Consider the following 27,978-nt stretch of genomic DNA (forward strand, 5'->3'; position numbering starts at 1 on the left):
CAAAGCTTACAAAATGCAACTCTGCTGTCATTGTCACCCAATTTGAAGTAGCTTATTTCCTCACAAGAGACATTTTCTTTCATACACAGCACTAGTTGTAGACTCATTTTCTGGCAAGCTCATTTTTTGAGACATTTGTGCATCTCTACTGATTAGAGCTGCACAGTTAATTGTAGTTGTGTACTCATCAAAAGTAAACACAGTTGTTAGAATAACCTGTCATGTGAACACATGCTTCTTTTCACAAATAGCTGTAAAGATAAGCACTTTTATGATATGTTGCTTTATTTTGAAATGTCAAGTACTGCTTGTGTTTTAGCTGTTCTTGGCCTAAGTTTAAAGGTTGGACATGATGTCACAGGGTTGGTAAGTGGTTCGCACATGCTAAAAAGAGTAATGTTTAAGAGTTGTGTTTTATGTAATACTAATATTTTAAACCTTTATTTGCTGTGCTGCATACTTGTCTGCTGGAGCTCCACTGTAAATTTATAAGTGTATTTCCATTAGAGAGACAGGATTGTGCAGGTGTTTGGTGCATGTAGGGACAGTTCAGAATACACTCACTCAACCTCTGAATAATAGATGAGGCTGCTGTAAAAGCCTCTCACAAACACACACATACATATATGTGAGGCAGGGTTTTAGACTGTTTTGTTAAAACATATTTATGTTAGACAAATTTAATAGTCGAACACAGTGTTCAGTTGAAATATTTACACAAAGCCAATTATATTGATTGCATTATTATTGTATCGCATAGTCAGAGGTTGTGCTACAAATAATAATTACCCATCATTCTAATAGACTGAGCAACAAATTCCGTACTGGTTTATTTTTAACTGTCCTATTTGTACATTCATACAATTGTCACAGTCTGTCCCCCTCATGTTCTTCAAGGACTCTTATTTTGAAGTTTTCCTCCAGACTACATCTCCCAGAATCCACTGCCTGTTGCGGCGAGCTGCTGGGAGGTGCGTCTGCGTGTGGGTGCGGCGGCCTTGTTTTCTACGTACGCGTGAGAACGAGTGCGCAGCTCCGCTGCGCGCTTCAGCAGGTGAGCGAAATTAGACTAATTAGCGGAGACGCCAGAAAGCTTTAGAAAATGGAAGCAGGGAGAGGGTTTTGTTCAGCTTTGCAACGCAGCTAAGAACAGTGGAAGAAAGAAGAATTCGCTAAAGAATCACGGATAGAACTCATGGGAAAAGGAAAAGATCAAAAGGGCTACCGGTAAGCTCACATCTCTTTACTGGTCTCTGAGGACTGCAAATGGGATCTCAGTAGCCTGTATGGGCACGCAAAATGTGTGGTCTGTTTGCATTGTTAATGGAACTATTGATAGTTTGAGGCTGAACATTTCTGTACATTGAGTAAACTTAGAATAACAGGTTAATTTGAGAAGAAATGGGTCTAAAAGTAGAGCTGGCTTTCAGGAAATGTAATGCCTGATTTTCACTGTTTACCTGGGGTGATAAATAATGAAGTAATGGTTAATCGATGTGTTAAACCAACTTATCCTTTGCTTGAAGTATTTTGCTGTGCTTTATTGTATTTTTGATTGGAAATATTGAACTTTATTTAATTTGTTATTTTGCATGTTTAAAGGTTTTTCACCTTCCTTGTTTACTGGTCAAATAAATTGAAGAACGAGTGAAATCCTGAGTCTGGTCGATTCCTTCTCTTGTCAAGTGTGGGAAGCCATGATGTTTTAGATACACTTGACAGTGAAAAACCGCCGTGACCAGTGACTAGCGAAGCTTCCGCTTGCGGCCACAACCAAGAGGGAGGAGACTGAGACTCCACCTGGGGGCCTGAAAGATAAAGCTGCCCTAGTCAATTGAAGAGGACAAATGGCAAAGTCACTGGATGATTTGAAAGTGGAGAGGACCACAGCTAAGAGACTTTTTTCCCGTCTTGCTAATAGCATTACACGGACCCATACAGAGATGTCTATGGAGGAGTTAAAAGAGAACTTCAAAAGGCTTACACTGGAGAGCTCCAGAGTCATGGAGGCAAATGAGGAAGTAGAGGCCGCTTACATGGAAGATTCCGAAGCAGCTACTGCAGAGGAGCTGGGCGACTTACTGAGAGCCGACATAGAAAGGACGGGGGAGTATTGTAAGCAAAAGACGGAAGAAGTTAAACTCCTAATTCGAGAGACAGTCTGGGCTGTATATGAGAGAAAGAGAACTGTCTTTAGCTCTACATGTTGCAGAGGGGGAGTGTGAGAATGTCTCCTCCACCCCGCTAGACATAACTTTGGAGGCTTATGAGTTCATGCTGACCCACTTAGAGAAGTTGGTGCTTAAGGCAAAGGAAGCATCAGAACTGGAATCGCTGGGCTCCGCCAGCCGAACGGAGAGATGCTGATGGCCGCCTAAGAGCGCTTGAAGTGAACCTTCCCCAGCTGGTGTCGCGGAAGGCCACTTTCATTAAAGCAGCAAGCATAAAACCAGACACCGAGGAACCCCTAGGCCGCCGTTTAGCTCCAGTGGCAGCGATAAAGCTGAAAGCTACACCTCTACCAAAGTTTACCGGTAATCAGCGAGGCTACTACAGATGGAGGCAAGAATGGGAGGCTCTGCAGAAGCAGGGCGAACCAACCGGCTCCAGAGAGGTGAAGAAATTTCAGCTGCTCGATAGTCTTGATGAGAGGATTGCCAGAGATCTATGCCTGTCAACATACAACTCATCAGACGAGATCTTCCAAATACTGGAGAACCGGTTTGGGAACCAAGCCACCATCGCTCTCGAGATCATTGAGGAATTACAAGCAACTCCACCAGTCAGGAGCGGCCAGCCAAGGAAAGTCATAGAGCTCATCCAAACAGTGGAAAGGGCCCTTTATGATTTGAGTGAACTGGATAATATAGACGCCATAAAAAACCCGATAGTGATTAAATCCATCGAGGGCAAGCTCCCAGAAACTCTGAAGAAAGACTGGCTCACCTATGCTGCTGATGAGAGAAACACCGTTAACCGTCAGAACCGTTTCGACAAGCTTATCAGATACCTGAAATCACAAAAATCCATATATGAGCAACTAGATCAGCTGAAAGACGTTGTCGAACCCGTTAGGGAGAAAACTAAGTCTCTTAAATACGCCAGAACAAAGACAACCAAGACCAGCAGTGAAATAGAGGGCTGCATCATTTGCGGTGACCCAAAGCACAGAAAGAAACTATATTTCTGTAGAAAGTTTAGGGTTAACCTAAAGCCAGCAGAAAAGAGGGACGCCGTGCAACAAATCGGTGCCTGCAAGAGATGCCTCGAAGTCCTAGCAACGGGATTACTGCAGGAAAACTACTTATCTGTGTGGGAATCCTGAGTGCAAAGATCGACACCACCACTTTCTTCTCTGTCCGGTTGCCAGATCCCAGCCTCAAAAAACACCTAAGACCAGTTCAGTGGGAATTGAGGGCAAAAGATACACCAAAACCCAAGAAAAATTCCTTTCCAAACTGACACCGGAGTTGGCGCAGCAATGTCAAGATGCCTTCTGTAATGTAGCATCTAGGGCATACAACTCCACTGTAGCCGAGAGAGGCCTTCTGGAGGACAACTGTTTGAAGGAGTACCCAGTGATCCTAATGCTCCTTGACGTTATTGCTAACGACGGGCAAAGGATAGGTACTCTCATTGACTTGGCATCCGATACGAACTACATAACGCATGGAGCCGCGAGCAAGTTGAACCTGAGAAGTGAAGATGTGACACTGGTGGTTTCACGGTGTTGGAGGAATGAAAGTGTCTGTTACAACCAAGCGTTACCTCCTCAGGATACGTGTTAACACTCCCAGAGGGACCCTAAAGTCACATCAGTTGATCTGCTATGGACTTGATAAAATTGCAGAAGTTCACAGGCATGTTCCAGCCATCAGGTTACAGAAGTTATTCCCGGATGTTTCCCTCGAAGACCTTGCAAGACCGAGGGAAATACAACTCCTGATCAGCCACAAAGAAGGGCAGCTGGTACCCCAGAAAGTTCGTTCTGTTGGCGACCTGGTGCTCTGGGACGGCCCACTCGGCAAGGCCATCGGAGGCACGCACCGGACCTCTTTGAGGAAGTCATATTAATGGCCCATACATCAAAGACACACTTCGCAAGATCTATGAGGACAGCAGCTGCCAGATACACTGAACTCACCTGTAAAAATCCAGTCCCTTGCCAGTCTCCCGACCATCCCAGCACCCAGTCCAATACAGCCACTAGAAGCAGGGACTTTCTGAAGTTGTGGGAATGGGAGAGCATCGGAGCTGCTTGTGAGCCGAGATGTGGGGGATGTCAGCTGCGGAATTGTCAACCCGGGGAAAAGAGATGACGCTGGCTGAAGAAAGAGAGATGGAGGTGGTGAGAGATGGCTTGACGTATGTGAACAGAGATCACCATAGCCCGGAACCGCACTGGCATGCCAAGTATCCGTGGACAGAAGATCCAGCATGTCTCCCCAATAACAGGAGAGCGGTTGAAGCCACATTCCGCAGAACGGAGAAGCAGCTGGAAAAGGAACTAGAGTGGAAGATGGCCTATGCCTCACAAGTCCATGAAATGGTTAATCGTGAAGCTGCAGTGAAGCTGTCAAAAGAAGTTCTGCAGAGCTGGACTGGGCCAGTGTGGTACATAAGTCACCTGATTGCATTAAATCCACATTCAGTCTCCACTCCAGTGAGGCTAGTGTGGAATAGCAGCCAGAAGTACAGAGGCCTGAGTTTGAATGACATACTGGTAAAAGGTCCTGACATTCTGAATCCGATCAGAGCTGTCTTACTGAGGTTCCGCACTGGTGTCTTTGCTGCCCTTGGTGACATCCGCAAGATGTACAACTCTGTCTGGTTGGAAGAAAGAGAGGTCCACCTGCACAGGTTCCTGTGGCGCGACACTGAAGATGCAGAGATTGAGGATTTCGCCATAACAAGAGTCAACATTGGAGACAAACCTGCTGGTTGCATAGCCCAAGTCGCCATGCGAGAGACCGGCAACTTGCCTCTATTCAGCCACTTTAAAGAAGAAAAACGTGTACTGGAGGAAGATGTATATGTCGATGACATCCTAACCTCTCACAACGACCTCGACCACTTGAAACTCCTCACGTCTAATATCGAGCAGATCCTGAAAGGAGGAGGATTTATCATGAAGCCCTGGGTCTACTCTGATCGAAGTGGGAGGAAAGGGCAGAGAGGTGAAAATATGGAGTCAAAGACCGTGATCCTGCCGAACCAGCTAACTCCAGAGGATAACAAAGCCCTTGGCCTCGGTTATACTGTTGAAGAAGACAAGTTGTACGTCATGGTTGCAGTGAACTTCTCTAAGAAAAGGAGAAAGGTACGCCTTGGCCAGGACTTACCGAGGGAGAAGTAAGAAGCCAAACACCAGACCCACTCACGAGAAGAGAGCTGTTAAGCCAAGTCTCTGGCCTTTATGATCCCCTCGGCCTTGTTGCTCCAGCAAAACAGAAGGGAGCCATTCTGATTCGGAGAGCTTTTCAGGAGGCGAAAATGATGCACTGTGTAGAAGACACCTGGGATGCCGCCTTGTCCAGAGAACTCCGAGAAGATGCAGTGAAGCTCCTTGAAGAGTATGCTGACCTGAGGCTACTCAGATTCACCAGGGCTCTTACGCCGCCAGATCCAGGTGGACGACCATGTGGCATCACCTTCTCTGATGGTAGTGAGCATGCGTATGGCGCCGTGCTGTACCTTCGTTGGAGCTGCAGCCATGGGGTCGCTTGTGAGGCTGGTGGAATCAAAGGCCAAGCTGACTCCTCTGGATCATAAGGGTGACCCGGTGAAGGCAGAGTTGTGTGGAGCTGTCTTTGCAGCCCGGCTGAAAAACTACTTTCAGAGACACTGCCGAATCGATGTCAAAAGATGGTACCATCTTGTCGACAGTCAGACCATCTTGGGCGCAATACAACGTGAAAGTTATGGCTACCAGACCTTCTTTGCGAACCGAGTTGGCGAGATCCAGAGGAGTACCGACATCCGAGATTGGTTGTGGATTCCGGGTCGGCGAACATTGCAGATACCATCACCAGAGGGGCCAGTCCTGATAATCTCACTGAGGAGTCCGAGTGGCAGTCGGGTCCACAGTTCCTTCAGCTTCCGAGAGTGAGTGGCCGAAAAAATCAGCCAAGGACATTTCTGCACAAGCAGGAGACAACATCGCAAAAATGCAGAAGAAAACATTTGTTGCGGTACTCACCCGAAGTCAGCAGGAAGCGCAAGATCCAATCAAAGTCCAGGAGACAGAATCCAAGTCCAGAAGAACACCGGTAATGGCAGTAGTCCAAAAGCTGTTGGATCGAAAGGCGCTTCAGTAGCATAAGACGGTTGACCGGGGTGATAGCATGGACTTGGAGAGCAGCTAAGAAGTTCCTGTGTGCTAAGATTGGAGATAAAGAAAAGTGGGAGGCAGTTCAGTCATCTGGTGTCATCACGGTTAGTGAAAGGGAAGAAGTGTTCGGAATCTATGCCTGGTGGCGCAAGAGGGTGCATACTTTCCGAACACAACAACGGACAGACTGGTTGTTTACAAAGATCGGAGAAGTGGACTCTTGATGTGTGGTGGTAGGATCCAGTCCTTCAGAGAGGACCAGAGAGCAGTTCCCCTGCTACCTTTCCAGACCTGGATCTCTACCCTCCTAGCCCGAGAAGCACATAGTGAGGGACATGATGGTGTGGCAGGAACTTTGCTGCGGATGCAAAAGAAAGCATGGGTCATCAGGGGGAGAATTATTGCCCGAAAAGTTGTTGACAGGTGCATCTTGTGCAAGAAAGCAAAAGCAAAGACATGTCAGCAGATAATGGGAGATTTACCTGAAGAGAGATCGAGCCCGGCTGCACCGTTTCAATTCACGTCTGTCGACCTGTTCGGACCGTATGAAGTAAAGGATGATGTAAGGAAAAGAGTGAGTATGAAAGTATGGGGAGTGCTCTTTTGCTGCATGTCAAGCCGAGCCATCCATGTGGAACTGGCAGGAGCGCTAACAACAGAGAGCTTTCTACTTGCTTACCAGAGGTTTACTTCTGTCCGAGGTCATCCTCAGAAGATCTGGTCCGATCCAGGTACAAATTTTATTGGAGCAAAGCTTGTCCTGGAAGATATGTACACTTACCTGAGACAACAAAGCAAAGAGTCACTTGAGGAATATGCTGCTAAGAATGGGACTTGCTGGTCATGGAAAATCCTCCCAGCCAACTCACCTCACCGAAACGGCGCTGTCGAAGCTGCTGTCAAGATCACCAAAAGAGCTCTCCAAAGTCTTAGTAGAGGAGGAGGCCTTACTTTTGGCTGAATTCCTGACGGTGCTTAAACTAGCTGCCAACCTCGCCAACGAAAGGCCTATCGACGCCAGAGTCCAGAGCCGGAAGACCGCATCGAATACATCACTCCGAACACCCTGTTGCTTGGTCGAGCTACACAAAGTGGAGATTTCAAAGCATTCAACTATGCTACTTACCCCTTCAAAAGGCTGCAAGATATGCAAGTTCAAGTTAGCCACTTTTGGAAGTCCTGGAGCCAGCTCGCAGGTCCAAACCTGTTTATTCGCAGCAAGTGGCATACTGCCGAAAGGAACGTTGCCAAGGGAGACATAGTTTGGCTGTGCGATCAGAATGCACTAAGGGGGCAGTTCAAGCTAGCAAGAGTCATCAGTGTGAACGCAGATTCCAAAGGCATAGTCCGAGATGTCCATGTGAAAGTCTCTCCGAGCGGGCGTGTTCAGGTGAAGATTCCAAGTCTCCTTGCTAAAGAGTCCGGGTCTAAGGAGAAGGATTTCCAGGGGACTATATTGCATCAGGACGTACGGCGCCTTGTAGTCCTCGTTCCAGCAGAGGATCAATTCAACGGGGACCAGATCGCCTAAGAGGTGCGATCTTTCCGCTCGCAACGCGCAAAGATCGAGTGGGAGGTGTTGCGGCGAGCTGCTGGGAGGTGCGTCTGCGTGTGGGTGCGGTGGCCTTGTTTTCTACGTACGCGTGAGAACGAGTGCGCAGCTCCGCTGCGCGCTTCAGCAGGTGAGCGAAATTAGATTAATTAGCGGAGACGCCAGAAAGCTTTAGAAAATGGAAGCAGGGAGAGGGTTTTGTTCAGCTTTGCAACGCAGCTAAGAACAGTGGAAGAAAGAAGAATTCGCTAAAGAATCACGGATAGAACTCATGGGAAAAGGAAAAGATCAAAAGGGCTACCGGTAAGCTCACATCTCTTTACTGGTCTCTGAGGACTGCAAATGGGATCTCAGTAGCCTGTATGGGCACGCAAAATGTGTGGTCTGTTTGCATTGTTAATGGAACTATTCATAGTTTGAGGCTGAACATTGCTGTACATTGAGTAAACTTAGAATAACAGGTTAATTTGAGAAGAAATGGGTCTAAAAGTAGAGCTGGCTTTCAGGAAATGTAATGCCTGATTTTCACTGTTTACCTCGGGTGATAAATAATGAAGTAATGGTTAATCGATGTGTTAAACCAACTTATCCTTTGCTTGAAGTATTTTGCTGTGCTTTATTGTATTTTTGATTGGAAATATTGAACTTTATTTAATTTGTTATTTTGCATGTTTAAAGGTTTTTCACCTTCCTTGTTTACTGGTCAAATAAATTGAAGAACGAGTGAAATCCTGAGTCTGGTCGATTCCTTCTCTTGTCAAGTGTGGGAAGCCATGATGTTTTAGATACACTTGACACTGCCTACATCACTTCCATCTGTTTCCAATCCTCCTCACCTGTCCTTCATTCCATCATCAGTCATTGTTTGTATATATACCCTCCTGATTTGTTGATTCCTTGGTCAGTCCTTGTAGTGTTACGTTGTGTTAAGTTTGTTGAGCTTTTTTGTTTGTTCCACTCCAGCGTAAATTATTAAAATATTGAAAGGTATTCACTTCTGCGTCTCCTCACTTCCACTCCAAGAACCCAGCGTTAAAACAATTTGTGACTTTTAATTTCGCAGTACAAGTTGTAATTTATATAATGTCTTTTTAACAAGCCTATTACAATTGCAGGGCTCGAAAATAAGGACTACCTGATGGCCCGGGGGCAGTGTGAGAGAGATTCGGGCCAGTGCTGCATATATAACACTAGTGTAAGAAAACAACAAGCGAGAGAGCACAAAAGTTTCAAGGAGCGAACAAAGTCTTCTAACCAAGGAGCGAGCGCGAATAGATTTATCTCACAAAGATGATCAAATGGCACAGTCGCGCGCAGGCACAAGATCGTGCAGACATTAAGCACACTCTCCTAGCGCTGTCCTTGCACTTTTCCAAGCGTCTTAGCTGCAGCTATTACCAATGTGTAGAAAATAGCAGGAAAAAATCCCACTTAATGAATTTCTTAATGGGATTTAACGTCTTGTGCAGCATAGTAAGTATCCCCTGCACATTCTGTGTTCACAGTGCTTGAAATCCTCACATTTTAGTTTTTTTCATGTTGGTGAATTAGTTGGTGAAAAATTAGTAATCCACACATTGGAACACAAGAAATCAACAGTTTCTTTCTATAAGACTGAAAATCCATGTTTCTCCGTTCATATGTCACATCATCATCATCATCTCTCTCCGTGCAGTCTGTTTAACATGCATGTGCTCTCGGAAAGGAACAGAGCGCTAGATTTATTCCCACTGTAAAAAAACAAGCACATTTTCTCTCATTAATTCTCCTTTAGAGATGAAGCGCCGAATGAGATGTAATAAACTTTGTTTTACCCCAGTTATACACTTGTCTGGAAATCACAAGCTTCTCAGTATCCAAAAAGTATTCATTTAAATTAATTAGGTAATGTTTCAAAACATAGACCTTAATTTGACATGATAATGGTGTTTGATATGGAAAGAAGCAAAACCGCTATTAGGCTATTATTATCAGAGCTGTTCAGCTGCATAGTGAAGATGAATATTTAAAAGTCTACTTCATTTCATCCTCATAAAACACCTGCTACATGTCTCATTTCTGGAACGTATGGGTATTTTTGTTGTTGGTCTTGTTTGGGTTGTCTGATTTTATGTTTATATCCACATTCTTAATTCATAGATTAGGCATATCTTCCTACTGTATATTACACATCACTACCAATTTAGTAGCAAGTCTCTCTCAGGGATTCATATGTTTATTGCATTCAGCCCATAATCAAATCTTTAACTCAGTGACTAAATTATTGATCCAGTGTGTGAAAACACTACACATGGCTAAACGGGTGACCGAAAACACATAATATCCTCCACTGCTGGTGCCAGTGAAAATTATGGCAGGGCCATTAAAAATTTGAGGCACAGGCCAGTAAAAAAAATCATTATATGTATAATGTTACTCACTGCTGTGGGCCTAACAGTCAGATTTTAAATGATTAAAATAATTTAAAATTTTTGCACTCTTTTAATTTCTTAATGTCCCCAGAGCTGCACGTCCAACATCTCTGACAAAAGTAAGTGATAAGTAATCAAATAAAAAAATGTCTTTCATGAAATTGAGTTAAGTCTTACAATCTGCCTGTATTTATTTGTGGGACATGTGTCAATTTAACATTGATAGTGGAGGTTTTTTGTGTGCCCCTTGATTTATTGTCCAGCCCGTAATGCCATGATACAGTGTCCATTAACCTTCTGAGATCCCTGTGTTCATTTTCCATTTCCTTTTTGATTTGTAACTAGTAGCACCTAATAAACAAGCAAAAAAACAAAACAAATGTCAAGGTTACTGTTGTAACCTCTGTTCCATGATGAGGGAACAAGACGTTGTGTCTTCTAATTTGCATGTCCCTCCCCCAGACATATGGGTATAAAGGCAGGAAATCATGCGTCTGTTTATTCTGGTTTTGAACTGAGGAGCTGAGATTGAGGTTCGGCTATAACAGTGTTCAGCGTCGTGGCTGGGAGGACACAACGTCTCGTTCCCTTCATAAAGGAATGAAGGTTCCAACATTAACCTAGACGTTCCCCGTCTGTCGCTCACTTCGATGTTGTGTCAAAGAAGCTACTCTAGGGGTCTCTATTCAATCACATCATTCGCTGAACCGTGTACGTGTGCTGCTGACGCAGTTGTGGGCAGGCTGTTGCGTGCCAATGTGACAGGCTGCGTCAGACTGCTTGTACCCTTCCCCAATGCCCCATAAAATCATTATAAACATTTTAGGTTCCTGGCACCCCAAAGGGTAGAACAAAGCGACGTGCCAAGCTCTCTATATTTCTCGCATAGAGTCAAAGTGGCTGGGATCATCTTAACGCTATCACACGCATCAGGGAAGGCGTAAGGCACAAGGCGTTCTTTTCCAACTCCTATTCTTTCAGGGGGAAAAGACCCGGTGGAGACCACCACCTGCCCAGGCTGGGGGGAGGTAAAGAGTGGCGAATACGTCACATGGGTTTTCAGGCCACATGTGGGAATGGCGCGGTGGTAGATCCTACTTGATGAGAGGGGGGAGTTTCTACAAACACAGCGACCGGGGAACAGCAGAGACTGCCCAAGGGAGACGCGGGTTCACCCATAGAGGGACCATACCGCGGAAAATACACACAGGGGGATTAATCCACACAAGAGCCTTCCCGTGGAGCACCTATTCCAGTACAGATTAGTTTTAGTACCCATAGTGGGTCTGCTCGGAGAATTGCTCCACTGAATTCACGGACCAGAGGGCTAGGGAGGAGTCATACAGGGAGCCGAGTTAGTGGGATCTCCTGGGATAAGTGTGCACGTGATCACATTAGGTGCAAGCGGTACACCTGGTCAGTTGTTCCGCGTTACCGAGCTCGGACCTGAGAAAACACGGAACAAGACAAACTCAACCCTGAGATTATAAAATTTTGTGAAGGCATTGGGTGTTGCCCAGCTCGCTGCTCTGCATATGTCTGCTAGGGAGGTGCCGTTAGCCAGTGCCCACGAGGATGCCACATGGGGCAGGACCCCAAACCTTCTTGATGGAAGCGAGCACATTGGTCGTCTTCAAGGAGAGGGCTTTGAGCTTGACTGATTATAGGGGCTCAAAAAGGGGTCTCTGAAGGCCCGAGAGGACCACTGAGAGATCACTGGAGGGGAACAGGCTTGGCCGGGGAGGGTTCAACCTCCGGGTGCCTGTAAGGAACCTGATAATCAAGTCGTGCTTACCCAAGGACTTGCCGTCTACTGCGTCGTGGTGGGCCGCAATATTGGCTACATACACCTTCATGGTGGAGGGGGACAGCCTCCCCTCCAGCCTCTCCTTCAGAAATGAGAGCACTGACCCAACTGCGCACCTCTGCGGGTCTTCAGAACGGGGAAAAACACCAATTCGGGAACAAGTGCCATTTTAGGGGATAAAGTTGCCTTGTAGAGGGAGCTCTGGCTTGGTTGATCGTGTCTACGACAGTAGGTGGTAGGCCACTTAGATCTTCCGCATCCCATCCAGGGGCCAGACGTGGAGGTTCCAGAGGTCTGGGCACGGATGCCAGAGGGTGCCCCGTCCCTGAGAAAGAAGGTCCTTCCTCAGGGGAATTCGCCAGGGAGGGGCTGTTACCAGGAGCTTGAAATCTGAGAACCAAGTCCGTGTGGGCTAGTAGGGGGCCACCAGAGTGACTTGTTCCTCGTCCTCCCTGACCTTGCACTGCACCCGTGCAAGTAGGCTGACTGGGGGGAATGCGTACTTGCGCAGCCCCCAGGGCCAGCTATGTGCCAGCGTGTCTGTCCTGAGGGGAGCCTCCGTTAGGGAGTTCCAGAGTGTCTGCCTCTGCGACCTTCTTGAAGATGCGAGAGGACAGGGATATGCTGAAGGGGAGGACTTTGTACTGATATGCCTGGCTGTCTAACGCAAACCGTAGGAAGGGTCGGTGTCGAAACAAGATAGAGAAGTGGAAGTACGCGTCCTTCAGGTCTACCACTGCGAGCCAATCTTTATGCCAGACGCAAGTTAGAATGTGTCTTTGCGTGAGCATTTTTAACGGGAGTTTGAAACATGCACCAGATTGCGTGTTTCGTTGTGTGTCTCCACTGGGGAAGACAAGAAACTGCTCATGTGAATTTTTTTTTGACTAATTACATTTTAGTAAAACTTTATTCAAGTTTAGGCTTAAACATTATGAAAACTGTGAATGTGAAAATGAAGTTATGTGCAATCAGTCTCCTGTCTTTCCAGCAGACCTGTTCATATAAAAGTCAATCACATTTAAACAAGATATGATGTGTATGAATAATTACCAGCACTCTGAAAATGTCCAACAATATTTATTTTTATAATTTATGAAGAAATTCTTCATTCAAATTTTCTGGTGGTTGCTAAAGTGTTATATTTGCTTTGTAGCACATTTATGCTACAGTATGTGGTAACTAGGGTTTTCTGGATGGTTGCTAGGGCATGCTATGCAGTTATCAAGGTGATCTCTAGCAATGTGCTGAAACACAGTTAAAACAACTTAGCAACAGCATAGTAACAAACTGGCAACCACAATGGGCCAAAACACAAAGCCAAAAAGTGACCTAATTGTAGGAATGATACGTATACATATGCCATTCCAGCTGTTCATGTACATTTAATATTGTCTTGATATAGCTTATATGAAAATGTTTTGTTATTAAAAATGACTAATTAGAGAGTAGCTTACATTTTAAGAATTAACCCTGCTAATATGTATGTTTTTTTTAGTATACTTTTGGTCCTAGTCCATGTTTAGGACTTCAACAACTTAGACTTGGCAAAACACAGACTACATGTTAAAGCTGATGTATGTAATTTATTTTAAGAAAGTTCAAATACAAAGGTCATGAGGCATCAGTGTATTACTCCCTGCTAATTCAGAGTCAGGGGGATGGGGCTTTAACTTCTGTCAAGAGATTATGGGAGGAGGGGGTGTGGGTTAGGATTTTAAAAACATAAAGTCTGCATCTAGAGATGTAAGGGTGTGTCTTATGCAGTTTAAGGTTTTACATTGATTCTATTGGACCCCCTCTAGATTATATAGGCTTGGTCTCAAAGTCACACCCACCTGCTGGCGATGTCAATCAGAAGATGGGAACACAGATCCAAGAATTTTGGTCGAAGATTCAGAGTTTTATTTGGGATGTATCGGGTACTCAAATTTCATTTTGCTCCAGTATTTTCGGCGATGGGGCGGTCCTTAATATAGCGGATAAGTTCATAATAAATTGGGTCCTAACCAGTGTCATGATCGCCAGACAAATAGTTTTAAGGGGATGGAAGTCGGTTGGAACGCCCCCATTTCAGGAGTGGTGCTCAGAGATGGGGAGGGTGGCAGCTTTCGAAGAAGGGTCATCTAGAAGACTGGGGAATTTGGATTTGTTTGTTGGGAAATGGTGCAAATACTTGGCTTTCTTGGAGGGCTCTTGGAGTGGGGCAGTGGAGAGAAAGGTGTAGTTATTCATTTGTGTGATTATTTTATATATATATATATATATATATATATATATATATATATATATATATATATATATATATATATATATTGTGTGTGTGTGTGCATGCTCATGTGTGACCACAGGGGTGTTTGATGAGGGTGGGGTTGGGGATTGGGAGCGGTGGTAGTGGGGGTTAAATGTTAATTCTGTGTATATATGTTTTGGGTTTTTTGTTTGATGTGTGAATCAATAAAACAAATGTTAATCACTAAAAATCCAACTTAAGCAGTCAACTATTAGAAAGACATTTGTAACTTGATTTCCCTGAAAAGTGAAACTCTGGTGCTTTCAAAACATTGCTCTGTTTGTTTGAGGATCCCCACCAGCCTGACACAGCAACATTGGCTCAACCAATGGTGAGAGTTTGAGATGGGACTATCTGTTTGTCAACCAATGGCAGACAAAGGTAGTATTCGGGAAAGCAGTTTGAAAATAATGTTGTTTTTTGTTTGTTTTTTGCAATTCTGTTTGAGGATGCCAGTAAGTACACTTACGCTTTAACAGAGTTTTTAAAAAACACAAATCAAGAATGATTCCTTTGAATTCAGAGTGGGTTAGTGTTACTTTTAAAAGTAATATAACATTATTGTGTTATTGATAACTACATTAATAGATACATCATTTCTTTGTGTGGAAAATATCATGTTAGTTTTGCTTCAAAACCTTTTTCTCACAGCCATACCTGTCAAAATAATGGACAGCATTTGGAAATATCGTCAATGTTTTAAATTGTGGTACATTTGGGAAATGACTGAACAATGTTGTTTAATACAATCTCTGCAAAAAGTCCATCATGTTACAATACACATTTTTTTTTAATTAGTTTTTTTTTTTATATTTGACTACCAAAATGCAGAATTCCCAGACATGTTGACAGGCAACCGTTTTTCTGTGACACAACTGCCTACATATACTCTTTATCATTTCATCAGTAGAAAGACACACAGAAGGGAAGATTGAAGTGATTTCAATATTGTATATTTCTCTCTCTGTCTGTCAGGACCGTAAACTGTCTAAAGTGGAGCGGCAGCGGTTTAAAGAGGAGGCCGAGATGTTAAAGGGGCTTCAGCACCCAAACATTGTGCGCTTCTATGACTTCTGGGAGTTGCCGCTGAAAGGGAAGAAATGCATCGTACTGGTGACAGAGCTCATGACATCAGGCACTCTGAAAACGTGAGATCATTACTACAAACCATCTAGATTTAGGTCAGAATTCCCACAATCATGGAAAACCTGGAGATTATAAAATGGTGTTTTCCTGGTAGAGTCAGCTATCACAACAAGCCTGATGTCTGGTTTGTGAGCAAATTGTTCTTTTGAGGTTTGTTCCACTGAATTGGTCAAACTGGTTCACAAATCGTAAAAGTATAGCTTAATAGTGATTGTTAGTGTTCTTCATGAAAAGAATAAAGCATTCAAATAAAATCATGCCAATGTCAAAACGATTTTTACAAATCCTTATCCAGTAATCTTGAATGACTGGAAATATCATTTTAAATTGCATTTTGCAAGTATACAAGCATGATCTTGCATTGCTTTGAGAGTAAATGTACTTGAATAACTGCTATTAATGTCTGTTTCAACATTAACAATCGTTGTTTTTTCTCTTTAGTTATCTGAAGCGCTTTAAGGTGATGAAACCCAAGGTTTTGCGGAGCTGGTGTCGTCAGATTCTTAAAGGCCTGCACTTCCTGCACACACGCGCACCTCCCATCATCCACCGCGACCTGAAGTGTGACAACATCTTCATCACGGGCCCCACTGGCAGCGTCAAGATCGGAGATCTGGGTCTGGCTACGCTCAAAAGAGCTTCCTTTGCCAAGAGCGTCATTGGTGAGATACTAAGTCTGATTTTAGTCACGAATTCCGCCCGCAATTCTTTGCAGGAAGTTCTGCATATGTGTGTGGAATTGTAACGCCCATGATTCACAAAATTCGACACATCCTCCAAACCTGACATGATTAATTATACAGGATATTTTTCATTAAGTGTGTAAGCTCTGTTTAGCACATTTTACCATGTTTAAATCCATTCTGCAGAATTCAGCATATACAGTATCTTTATATATTTAATGTGTAATATACGCTACATTTATTTAATATAAAATATTACATACAAATTTTACCGTAACTTGTTTGCGCATTACTGCGCACATCTGTTTTTCAATTATTTTTCTATGTAAACATGCTACACAGATGTCTTTTTTGCATATAATTATTGAATATATTAGATTTGTTTCGCTCCATATAGCTTTTTTTAGTGCAGGTGTCACAAAGATTCAACATTGTGTTCAGGTTGCAAAGAGGACTTCATGTGACTGTCACATGCCTTATTAAAACTGTGTATGTTTACTGTTATGAATATTGCCACAGACTAAAACAGACTATTACAAGAAATGTATTTGCTTGGAGAAAAAATTCTAAAGAGAGTGAGCGATTCAAGCGGGTTCAAGTCAGGAACCAAAGTTAAAGGAATATAGAAAATATTTGTTTTTCTTTATAGGCTTATATGTGAAGTTCCTGTCATGTGTCTATGTGCTTATAAATGCAGGTACCCCAGAGTTCATGGCTCCAGAGATGTATGAAGAGCATTATGATGAGTCTGTTGACGTCTACGCCTTTGGCATGTGCATGTTGGAGATGGCCACGTCTGAATATCCATACTCAGAGTGCCAGAACGCAGCTCAGATCTACCGCAAAGTCACCAGTGTAAGTCAAACCTGCACTAGTTAGGGGTTTTGAAACTCTCTTGTATTTGTCAGGATTTTGTGGCCACTTTTATAAAAATATTGTTTTCATGACAAAAGGCTCTGTTTGTGGAATTTACATTCTATATGTTTTCAAATAAATACAGTAATGTAAATGTTTGTAATATTCTAATTCATTAAACTCAATGACTGTTTGACCTAGAGACATGAAACCAACTGCAAAACATTATTATAACAAGAAGGTTGAATATAGTGAATAGGGCTGGCAAAAAAAGAGACATCACAGTTATTGTTCAAATCCAAAATGACTTTTTTTCAGTAGTTGTGAAAAGAAAAAAGAAAATAATGAAAGAACATCTGAAAGTACAGTATATGTTTTTTTTAAACAAAAATAATAAATATTTTGTTAAATAGAAAAAAAACATAATTATAAACCAAATCTCCAATAAATCTACTTTAGGAGAAAACAAAATATTATTATTAATTTAAAATAATTAGCACCTTTTTTCAGAAATATTCCTCTTGTCCTGTTCTATGTTTATTTACTATTGTAGCACACACAGGACACAATACAATGTAGATTGTTTATCTGGGACACTATATGATTTCAGGCAATAGTCATGAACCAGTGTTCACAGCTATCACACTGAATCTGAAACAAACAAAGTAGAAAAACAAGGGACCCCCCCCCCAAGTAATCAAAAGTAGATGCTTTTATCTAACACCAGTTATTGTACATTTACTGGAGGAACAGTCCCATTGCAGCAACTATAGGTTATTTGTCTAGCTTAAGAGCAGAATGGCAATGGCTTATAGCTCACTGATTATGCGACTTTGAACCAGCAACCTTATGGTTACCAGTCCTGAGCTTTAAACACTGTCACATTAACACCCTGAAATGTACCCAGTCAATTGCTGCTGCTCCTCTCCCCCTGCTTCTTGGAAGTTCTTGTAGTCCACAAACAGCACAGTATTCCAAAAAAAGGGTAGAAATGTACAATTTGAGTGCATATTTCATTGCTGTTGTGTGAAAAAAGTATACATTTTATCATCACATTACCTGAGGTAGAGAGCAATCTCAGCAATTTCTGTCCGGAGCTTTGAAATTGAATTTCTTGAGGTATTAATGCAAAAGGCCTCAGAAAAACACAGTGCTGCAACAGCTGACTGATCAAATCAGACACAGAACAACGGACTCATTAATATTCTTGGGGATTTTACCAAGGCAAATCTCACACATGAACTCCCAAATACAAACAGCACATTACATGCCCCACCAGAGACAGAAATATACTGGATCATTTCTACACATCAATAAAGAATGCATATGGCTCTGTCCCTAGAGCAGATTTGGAACTCTCTGTTCACTGTCTGGCTCAACCAAGCCAGTAGTAAGGACTGTAAAGAGATTGACAAATGAAGCGGAGCCGGACTTACAAGCCTGTTTTGACTGCACTGATTGGAGTGTTTTTGAGGCTGCAGACATCAATCTGGATGAGCTCACAGACACCAGACATCAGTTTCTGTGAGGATATGTGCATTCCTACTAGGACTTATAAAGTTCAACAACAACAAACCGTGGTTTACAGCAGAACTCAGGCAGCTTTGTCAGACAAAAGAGGATGCTTACAGAGGTGGGGATAAAATCTTGTACAATCAGGCCATGAACACACTGAATAAGGACATCAGAGCAGCTAAAAGTAGACACTTTGGAAAGCTGATAAACGAGTTTTCAGCTAACGACCTTGCGTCAGTGTGGAGTAGCATGAAACAACTCACAAATTACAGGAGTCCTACCCCCAACCCTGTGGTAGACCAACAACTGGCTGACGACCTGAATGTGTTCTCCTGTAGATTTGAAAGGCCCAATTTTACACCCCACACCAGCTCTGACCTTCACTTCACACAAACACCAACACCTCCTGCAACCCCCTTCTCCCCCTTCTTGCTACTCAACCTACTCTTAAGATCTGTGAAGATGATGTGAGCCGGGTCTTTCAGAAACAAAAGACTAGGAAAGCTTCAGGCCCAGATGGCGTTTCACCAGTGTGTCCTTGATCCTGTGCTGACCAGCTGGCCCCCATTTTCACACAGATCTTCAATAGATCACTGGAGCAGTGTGAAGTCCTATGCAGCTTCAAACCCTCAATCATTACCCAAAGAAACCAAAAATCACAGGACTTAATGACTACAGACCCATCGCCCTGACGTCTGTGGTCGTGAAATAATTTGAGAGACTGTTGCTGGCCCTCCTGAAGGACATTGCTGGACCCTTTCTAGATCCCATTACATTTTACCTGGGACATATGCAAGGATCCTTTTTGTGGAGTTCAGTTCGGCTTTCAACACCATCATCCCAGCTATACTCTAGAATAATTTACACCAACTCTCTGTTCCCACGTCTATCTGTCAGTGGATCACCAGCTTTCTAACAGACAGGCAGCAGCTAGTAAGACAGGGGAATTTCACATCCAAGATGATGATGAGTCTGCAAACAGAAAGGAGGTTGAATGGCTGGCTAACTGGTGCAGTCAAAACAACCTGGAGCTGAACACGCTCAAAATGGTGGAGATGATAGAGGACTTTAGGAGGAACACCCCAACATTGACCCCCCGCCCCCTCTCACCATTCTAAACAGCACTGAATTGCACTATGTACTGTATGTGTATGTATGTATGTGTGTGTCTTTGATTTTTTGTATGTACGTATGTGTATAATTATTTTTATTTTGTATTATTATCTATGTCTTGCTGCTGTTTTTGTATTGTTTTTGTATTGTTGTGCACTGGAAGCTTACTACAAATTTCCAGTGACTGTTGCTGATATTGACAAAGGATATTGCCCCATCATAAGAATCAAAATTCACCTGTAAAAACATGTTCATTGTAATGAAGCACATTGAAGTGTATTCCAAAAGCTGTTGAAGTTCTTCACAGTTACTGTAGTTTAGTGTAGCACTTGGACAGACATTTGACAAACACTTTCGAGCCACCTGCTGTTGTGTTCCATGCAGAATTACACCAGTGACATAGTGATTCAATATGAGAAGATGCCCAGCCTTACCATGGTTATTCAGCACTGCCCAAATGTAACATTCTATGGCCTTAAGCATTGAAATGTGGATGATATATTCTATTGCAAGATGATGCTTTCATTGTTGCTCTAGTTTAGGCTAGCTCTAAATGACTCCCACAGTATAAACATTTACATTTATGCATTTGGCAGATGCCTTTATCCAAAGCGACTTACATTGCATTCAAGGTATACATTTGATCAAGCTTATGCATTCCCTGGGAATCAAACCCATGATTCCGGCATTGCAAGTGCCTTGCTCAACTGTTTGAGTTACAGGAATATAAAAAAGTTTGTACATTGTCTGCAAACCTTGCCATTTAAACGTTCATGGGGCCATAGTGATACAAAGTCTGCATGTCTCAATGTGTTGGATGTTCAGTTGTCATCAGATTTTAATACTGACACAACAAGTTCTATCTCTAGACATGTCCACAGAAGCCTGACCTGCAAATGATTTATAAATAACAGAATTTTTTACATATCTATTAAGTAAAGAAAAATTATGGTAATTTAATTATTATATTACTATTAAATTACTTTTTCAGAAGAACTCATATCACATAGTTTCCTGACTTTTGGCAGGTTCCAGACTGGTTTTTCATCCTTATTTTGTGTTACTTTTGTTTTGGGTTTTGGATCTTTTTTTGGAGCAGAATAATACGTTGATGTATCTGCCTTTTTTAGGTGCTGGTTCTTCCCTTTTTGCCCAGCTCTCCTCTGCAAATATCACATTATTCATTGGTCTCATTGGCCTTACCAGGAGGCTCTCTGGAAGGTTGTGCTTAATAATGTGTTCCCTATACCTTCCTTTATGGGAGGAATATATCGTCTGAATAAATTCTGCCGGTTTTAGATGTCTTTTTTTTTTAGAAAGAATGGAAGACTTCACAATGCCGAACCATTTTTTTGCATGACAGTTGGCGTCTCTAGTCTTCTCTGATTCCAACGTATGTCTGGTGCTTCCTTTGCCTGATGCATATTTTCTTAAGTCCCCCAGCGTCAAGCAGCTCCATAGTGGTTCGATTCCCATGTAATTATCCATTAGGATGACAGGGATTTTAGGACAGCAGTACAGATTATTCTGAATCTCTTCATCTTCCTCTGTACCAGCTGTGCGTTTTTACATCTTCAAAGACTTTCTTAAAGACCCTGGAAAATGGAGATCTTCCCACAATTGTCTTTGCTGACCTCCTTTCCTCTTCTTGTTCCCATGCATCAGAGTGGTCTGGATCTCTATCGTCTTCCCTGGCCTTCTTTCACTCTGTGCTGATGAGGTCTTCATGCGCTTGGCCAGCAAAACTACACAAAAGTGTCTGAAAAGTTCTCTGGCTGCCTCTACATTTGTTGTGTATTGCAGTCTGGCAAACACAAAGGTGGAGAACTCTTTAAGTCCCTTGCCATCCCTCTTCTTCCCTATACTGACACTGACAGCCTTGGTAATATGGGCAGAGCATAGATGCAAAACTGTGTATGGCTTTATCTCTGCCCATGTCCTCTTGCTGATAGCATAGGCCCTCTCGAGGTAGGCATCAACATTTTTGCGATTGAAGGCCAGAAGTACAGCTTGCATCAAGGCCCAGCTGAAGTCAGTTTCTACTTTATGAATTTTCTGACTGGTGTGCTTGAAGAGTTTCAGCTGAAACTGCATCAGTCAAAAAGAAAGTGTGGGAATACTGTGCTCATTACTCAGCATCTCACAAACAGGAAGAGGTGGAGCATCTCTATCTCATCCAGGCAAGGTAAGTGCATAATAAAACACTCTTTGGTTTTGGTCTTATCTATGAGACAACACCTCCGGTTGCATCTAGATATAATGACACTGGTGCTTTTCTTCTTAGGTGAAGCACCAAGATGCTAATGCCTACTTCTGTGTACAGGTGTGCTCCAAAGGGGTTCACCTGCAAATGCTGTATGTACCCTGGTATGCTATAAAAGTTGCTGTAACACTGTTTAAGGATACGCTGAGTAAGATGCATTACCATAAGTACATTTTCATGGATCTGCATGCTTTTTCTTACTTCAGAAGCAATTACCTTGAGTATGTTTTTATTCAAGCTATGTGGGACATTTCCTGAGATCAATTCTTGAACAAGTGTTGTGCTTAATCTTTTATAATATATCTGGCTAACACCATGAGAAACACGTCTAGCTATCTTTCCTCTTCTTATGTTGATTGCTGGCCTAAACCATATCTCTGATTTAAGATGACTGATTGATCTATCAAGCCTGACAGTCATTGCGATGCTACAGGAAAGTGGATTGGGCTTTTTCTGCATTGTGAAGGAGTTTTGTGCATTACAAGTAGAGCATCTACAGACTGCATTTACTTTTAGATAGGGAAAATGTCTCTTCCTGCTGGCTTTGGATCGTACATGCTGGTATGTGAAATTATGCGCACAGCAAGTGTTTTTCTTTCTAAATTGTTGGTAAAGTATGTTGGTCCATGGCTTTCGAATTTATTGATATATTTTTGTGGTGCAATTTTCTTCCGGTCTTTAGCACTGATAAAAATTCTGAAGGTTGAAGGAATTGCTGACACCTGTCTATATTTGCTTTTCGTTGTTTTTGATTGTATCTGACACAGTTTTGTTGTTGGCTGCCTTGTCTGAACCTTCAGAAGTGGATAATTCTAATATTTTCCTGTCAGATTCACTTTCTAGTGATTCCCCATGTTTCTGTTCCAAACCTTCCTCTGTCCTAGACATCAAATATCTGGATGGCTGTTCTGTGTCTTTCAGTGTTTCTCTACCACTTTCTGATACTGTAAGCTGCTCTCTTGAGACAGACAATAATAGTTCTTCTCCTGAAGCTACTTTGTGACCAACACTAGATGCCGCTGAATAGATGTCTGAAAAGTCATTCTCAATTTTGGTTTTGTGGTCTTTGCTGTTTGTAATTTTTGTTTTGATAAAACATTCTTCTGTACCATTTCTTAGAAATGATTTTGCTGCTTCTGCTTCTTTACATTGCAATGTTTCTCAATTAATTTGAATTTGTAATTCTTCCTCTGACCAATCTTATGCCTCATCATATTCTTGTGACTCTGCCTCCCTTACCTCTGGCTTGGGGAAATCCTTCTCTCCATCTGTCCCAGTGATGACATAACTGGCTGGCTGTTCTGTGTCTTGCCTACTCCGTTCTTCTGATGTGTTTTTCTCCTCTGAACAGGCTCTAAAGAAACTGTTAACTTTTCTTTTTGACTCATACTGGATATTGCTGAACTGTCATCCTCGCCTTAAGTTTTACTGTCTGTGTTTTTCGTATCTTCTATACGAAACCTTGTTGCTTTCAGCTGGCTCTGTGCTTCAACTAGTCCTCTGATATTTTTTCTATTGTACCTCCACTATTGACATATAACCACTTCCTATTTTTTGATGTGTCACTCTGAAAAAGAGTTTGCAGAGGTGTCTTGTAAAATTTCAGTGTTCAGGAAAATAAGTACATCTGCATCTACACCTCCAGCAACTCCCCAGAGGCCTACTCCCTTTCCTTTCTGAAATTTTGGCATTGTCCAACTTGGGGAAATATAACACACATAAAGACAAACAAAGTGGTCATTATAAATTCTACCCTATACAGCTGGTAAAAAGTATACCCATCTATGTTCTTGTTCACATTTGATATGCATATAATGCCATAAAGGCACATCTCAGTATTTTTATTAAGAACAACAGTTATATTTGTAATGCTCCAGGCTACTTAACATACACCAACATTTTTTATCTCTATCTGCATTGGCTGACCAGCAGTTTAACATACATTTTGCACATGGCACTTACATTTATGGATTACTTAAACCCCAAATTCCATAACTTTTTACAAGATGGTGCTAGGGGCTGCCATAGACTCCCAGCCACAAGAGGAAGAATTATAAATATAGCTGCAGACAGCGATATATGAGTCCAAGCAATAACCCAAAAGAAGTGTAAAATAATTAAAGCAGGCACCTTAGGCCCATTAGTCTCATGTAAGCCATGTGTGGACGTATAGGCCAGATATCAGAAGGCAAAATTTTACTTCAACTTCTTACTTAATTTCAAATAAATATGTAATACTTTCTATGAAATATTATGAAATTCAATCAACCTGTCTATAAAATTTAAATCCCTGTAAAGTCACTTTAAACCCTTAAAAAACAAAGCTACATATAAAACAATAAATCTATTAATTCAGTAAGTTCCCAAAAATATGGTCAATTGGTCATTACCTTGTAAGAACGGATACATCCACTTGAACATACAGTACACACTGTACACAGAAGGAAAGAAGAAAAACAAAAATGACCTTGCATAACACAAAGCCAAAAGACTCATTAAACTTCTGTTCATGTGACATCAACTTATAAAGAGTTTGTGGACAGTGACAAAGTATTTTACTAGGTCACATTAAGGTAACCATAGGTATGACCATAAAAATGTGATAAAAGGGAATGTAACATAAAGACTTTATTTAAGCAAAATCGCACGAGCAAGAGTGCGATATGGCCCTACATCAGCACTGCTGTGATTCGACCACAAGCACAAGGATGCAGGCATAGTGCGGAGGTAGTTTGTTTAATAAGTTTGGTGGTGATCAGACAATAGGTGGTGCTATACCGGACAAAAATGTTAAAAGCAGAATTTCTCTATGGAAATTTGCCTCATGTTGCTGAAAATTGTATTGCTTTATCTCTAATTTAGGTGCGTACAGCTGTCTGCCAAATGCTTAATATCTTGTAACAAATGCGCTCAAATGTCCTATGCCGCTTGAACCCCGTTAATTGGTGCTTGCAGCTATATTTATTATTATTCTGCCCTACAACTGATCATGCAGACCGTACCGTAAGGCCAAGAGACTTGAAACTTTGGGGGATGGTAGTGCTCCGCTGGATATTCATACGCTTGAAATCAGCCCAATCCGCCCATAGGTGGCGCTATAATCAAGAAAACAAAGAAAATTTACTTTTTGGAACCTAACTCTTGAACCGTAAGAGCTAGAAACAAAAATAGTTTTTCCTGTCATTCCTTGAGTCGTGTTTTGGTTTTTGAAAAAAATAAATAAAAACTAACTAGTCCTAGGCCGTTCGCCCAATTGGAACCAAACAAGTGCACAGAGATTCTCTGGAGTCCCAGTATCAATAATTATCAAAAAAATGGAATCGTCAGAACGTTATGCTGAAACATGCTAAGTGGCCGTGATCCCTTTAACTTAAATAATTATAACTCTTGAACGGAATGAGATATTATAACCAAATTTTGGACACTTATGTACTGTAGGAGGTCAGTCTGAAAAGATATGAAAAAAACGCGCATCTATCCCTCTTGATGGTGCTAACAGTGAGAAATTAAAAAAATATAAAATCTCTGTGCTACTTAACTTGATGTTTCTGAAAATTAAGGCACTTAATCATTGTTTTAGTTGCTAACAGACTGTGTAATTAATACCTAATATCTGTTACATATATACTTAAAGACCGTAAACGCTTGAACCTGTTAATTGCTGCTTGCAGCTAAATTGATCTTATTTGTAATCATTATATTTCATCGTAATGTAATGGCTTGTTCTACCTCTGAAAAGTATTTCCCTCTGTGCTGATGTCTCCGGTCCTTCTTATTTTTCATCACCTCCCCTTCAACAATCTTATAAAGACCTTTATCACCAAACCATTATCCACAATTCCTCATAAACAAAATCAACTACCGTCCCAATTGTTTATGTCCTGTTTTACTATGAAATGTCACATTCTGAAATTCATCCAAAGTTTGTGCTTTGATTAAAATTCTGGTAAATCTGTGAGAAACGGTGCAGCGAGACATATCTTAATTGCAGGTTTTAACAGAGTCTCTGTCTTTGTCTCTTTTAGGGGGTGAAGCCTGCCAGTTATAACAAGGTGATGGATCCAGAGGTAAAAGAGATCATCGGCGAGTGTATTTGTCAGAATAAGGAGGAGCGGTGAGTACTAATAGCTTCTGGCACTGCCCACTACCACAAAACACTGACTCAGACTGGCACATCTCTTCTGCCACACACATTTGTGTGATGAGCCCAGAAGAGCAGCCAGTCCAGTACAGAGTGAAAGAGACATATGATGATAATGAATTTATTATAATTAAAATAATGTTGTAATTAACACATACTCTTGAGGAAAATCTGACAAGAAAAAAATAATACTGCATACATCCTACAGTTGAAGTCAGAAGTTTACATACAGTCATTAAAACAAACTTTTTAACCACTCCACATATTTCATTTTAGCAAACTGTAGTTTTGGCAAGTCATTTAGGACATCTACTTTGTGCATGACACAAGTATTTTTTCCAACAATTGTTTACAGATAGATTGTTTCACCTTTAATTGACTATATCACAATTCCAGTGAGTCAGAAGTTTACATATACTACATTAACTGTGCCTTTAAACAGCTTAGAAAATTCCAGAAAGTGAAATCAATCCTTTAGGCAATTAGACAATTAGCTTCTGATAGGAGGTGTAAAGAATTGGAGGTGTACCTGTGGATGTATTTTAAGGCCTACCTTCAAACTCAGTGCCTTTTTGCTTAACATCATGGGACAATGAAAAGAAATCAGCCAAGTCCTCCGAAAAATAATTGTGGACCTCCTCAAGTTTGGTTCATCCTTGGGAGCAATTTTCAAATGCCTGAAGGTACCACGTTCATCTGTACAAATAATAGTATGCAAGTATAAACACCATGGGACCATGCAGCCATCATACCGCTCAGAAAGGAGACATAATCTGTGTCCTAGAGATGAAAGTATTTTGGTGCAAAAATTGCAAATCAATTCTAGAACAACAGCAAAGGACCGTGTGAAGATGCTGGAGGAAACAGGCAGACAAGTATCTATATCCACAGTAAAATGAGTCATATATCAACATAACCTAAAAGGTTTTAATTTTTGGAGGAATTTCCTCTGGTCTAATGAAACAAAAATTGAACTGTTTGGCTATAATGACCATCGTTATGTTTGGAGGAAAAAGGGTGAGGTTTGCAAGCCGAAGAACACCATCCAAACCGTGAAGCATGGGGGTGGCAGCATCATGTTGTGGGGGTGCTTTGCTGCAGGAGGGACTGGTGCACTTCACAAAATAGATGGCATCATGAGGAAGGAAAACTATGTGGATATATTGAAGCAACATCTCAAGACATCAGCCAGGAAGTTAAAGCTTGGTTGCAAATGAGTCTTCCAAATGGACAATAACCCCAAGCATACCTCCAAAATTGTGGCAAAATGGCTTAAGGACAACAAATTCAAGGTATTGGAGTGGACATCACAAAGTCCTGACCTCAATCCAGTAGAAAATTGGTGGGCAGAACTGAAAAAGCTGTGTGAGGAAGGAGGCCTACAAACCTGACACTTTTACACCAGTTCTGTTTGGAGGAATGGGACAAAATTCCAGCAACTTATTGTGAGAAGCTTGTGGAAGGCTACCCACAACATCTGACCCAAGTTAAACAATTTAAAGGCAATAATACCAAATAATAACAAAGTGTATGAAAACTTTTGACCCACTGGAAATGTGATGAAAGAAATAAAAGCTGAAATAAATCATTCTCTCTACTATTATTCTGACATTTCACATTCTTAAAATAAAGTAGTGTTCCTAACTGACCTAAGAAAGGGAATGTTTTCTACGATTAAATGTCAGGAATTGTGAAAAATTTAGTTTTCCCTTCTGTCACTCACGACGTTGTGTTGGTGAAGTGACACTAGGGGTCTCTCTTGCCAGAAAAGTGTCTGGGCTGCGATCACATTGAGGCAGCGTTTATGAATGGTTGATATTCTCATTGCGAGAACATGACCATGGCAACGTTATGATCGCAACTTTCCT

At 41.9% G+C, this 27,978-nt stretch overlaps 1 protein-coding gene across 7 annotated transcripts in view; it reads left to right on the plus strand.

Moving 5' to 3' along the window:
- LOC127620631 (serine/threonine-protein kinase WNK2-like) overlaps positions 1-27,978 on the plus strand; it is a 156,073-nt gene that overhangs the window by 38,816 nt on the left and 89,279 nt on the right. For all 7 annotated transcript variants that reach the window (XM_052093815.1, XM_052093814.1, XM_052093816.1 and 4 more), the window contains 4 exons: positions 15,370-15,542; positions 15,982-16,202; positions 16,921-17,078; positions 25,995-26,083. In XM_052093815.1, coding sequence (XP_051949775.1) covers positions 15,370-15,542; positions 15,982-16,202; positions 16,921-17,078; positions 25,995-26,083 — 641 coding nt within the window. The remainder of the gene's footprint in view (positions 1-15,369; positions 15,543-15,981; positions 16,203-16,920; positions 17,079-25,994; positions 26,084-27,978) is intronic.

Source organism: Xyrauchen texanus, chromosome 27 (assembly GCF_025860055.1).
Source record: "Xyrauchen texanus isolate HMW12.3.18 chromosome 27, RBS_HiC_50CHRs, whole genome shotgun sequence".
Lineage (NCBI taxonomy): Eukaryota > Metazoa > Chordata > Actinopteri > Cypriniformes > Catostomidae > Xyrauchen > Xyrauchen texanus.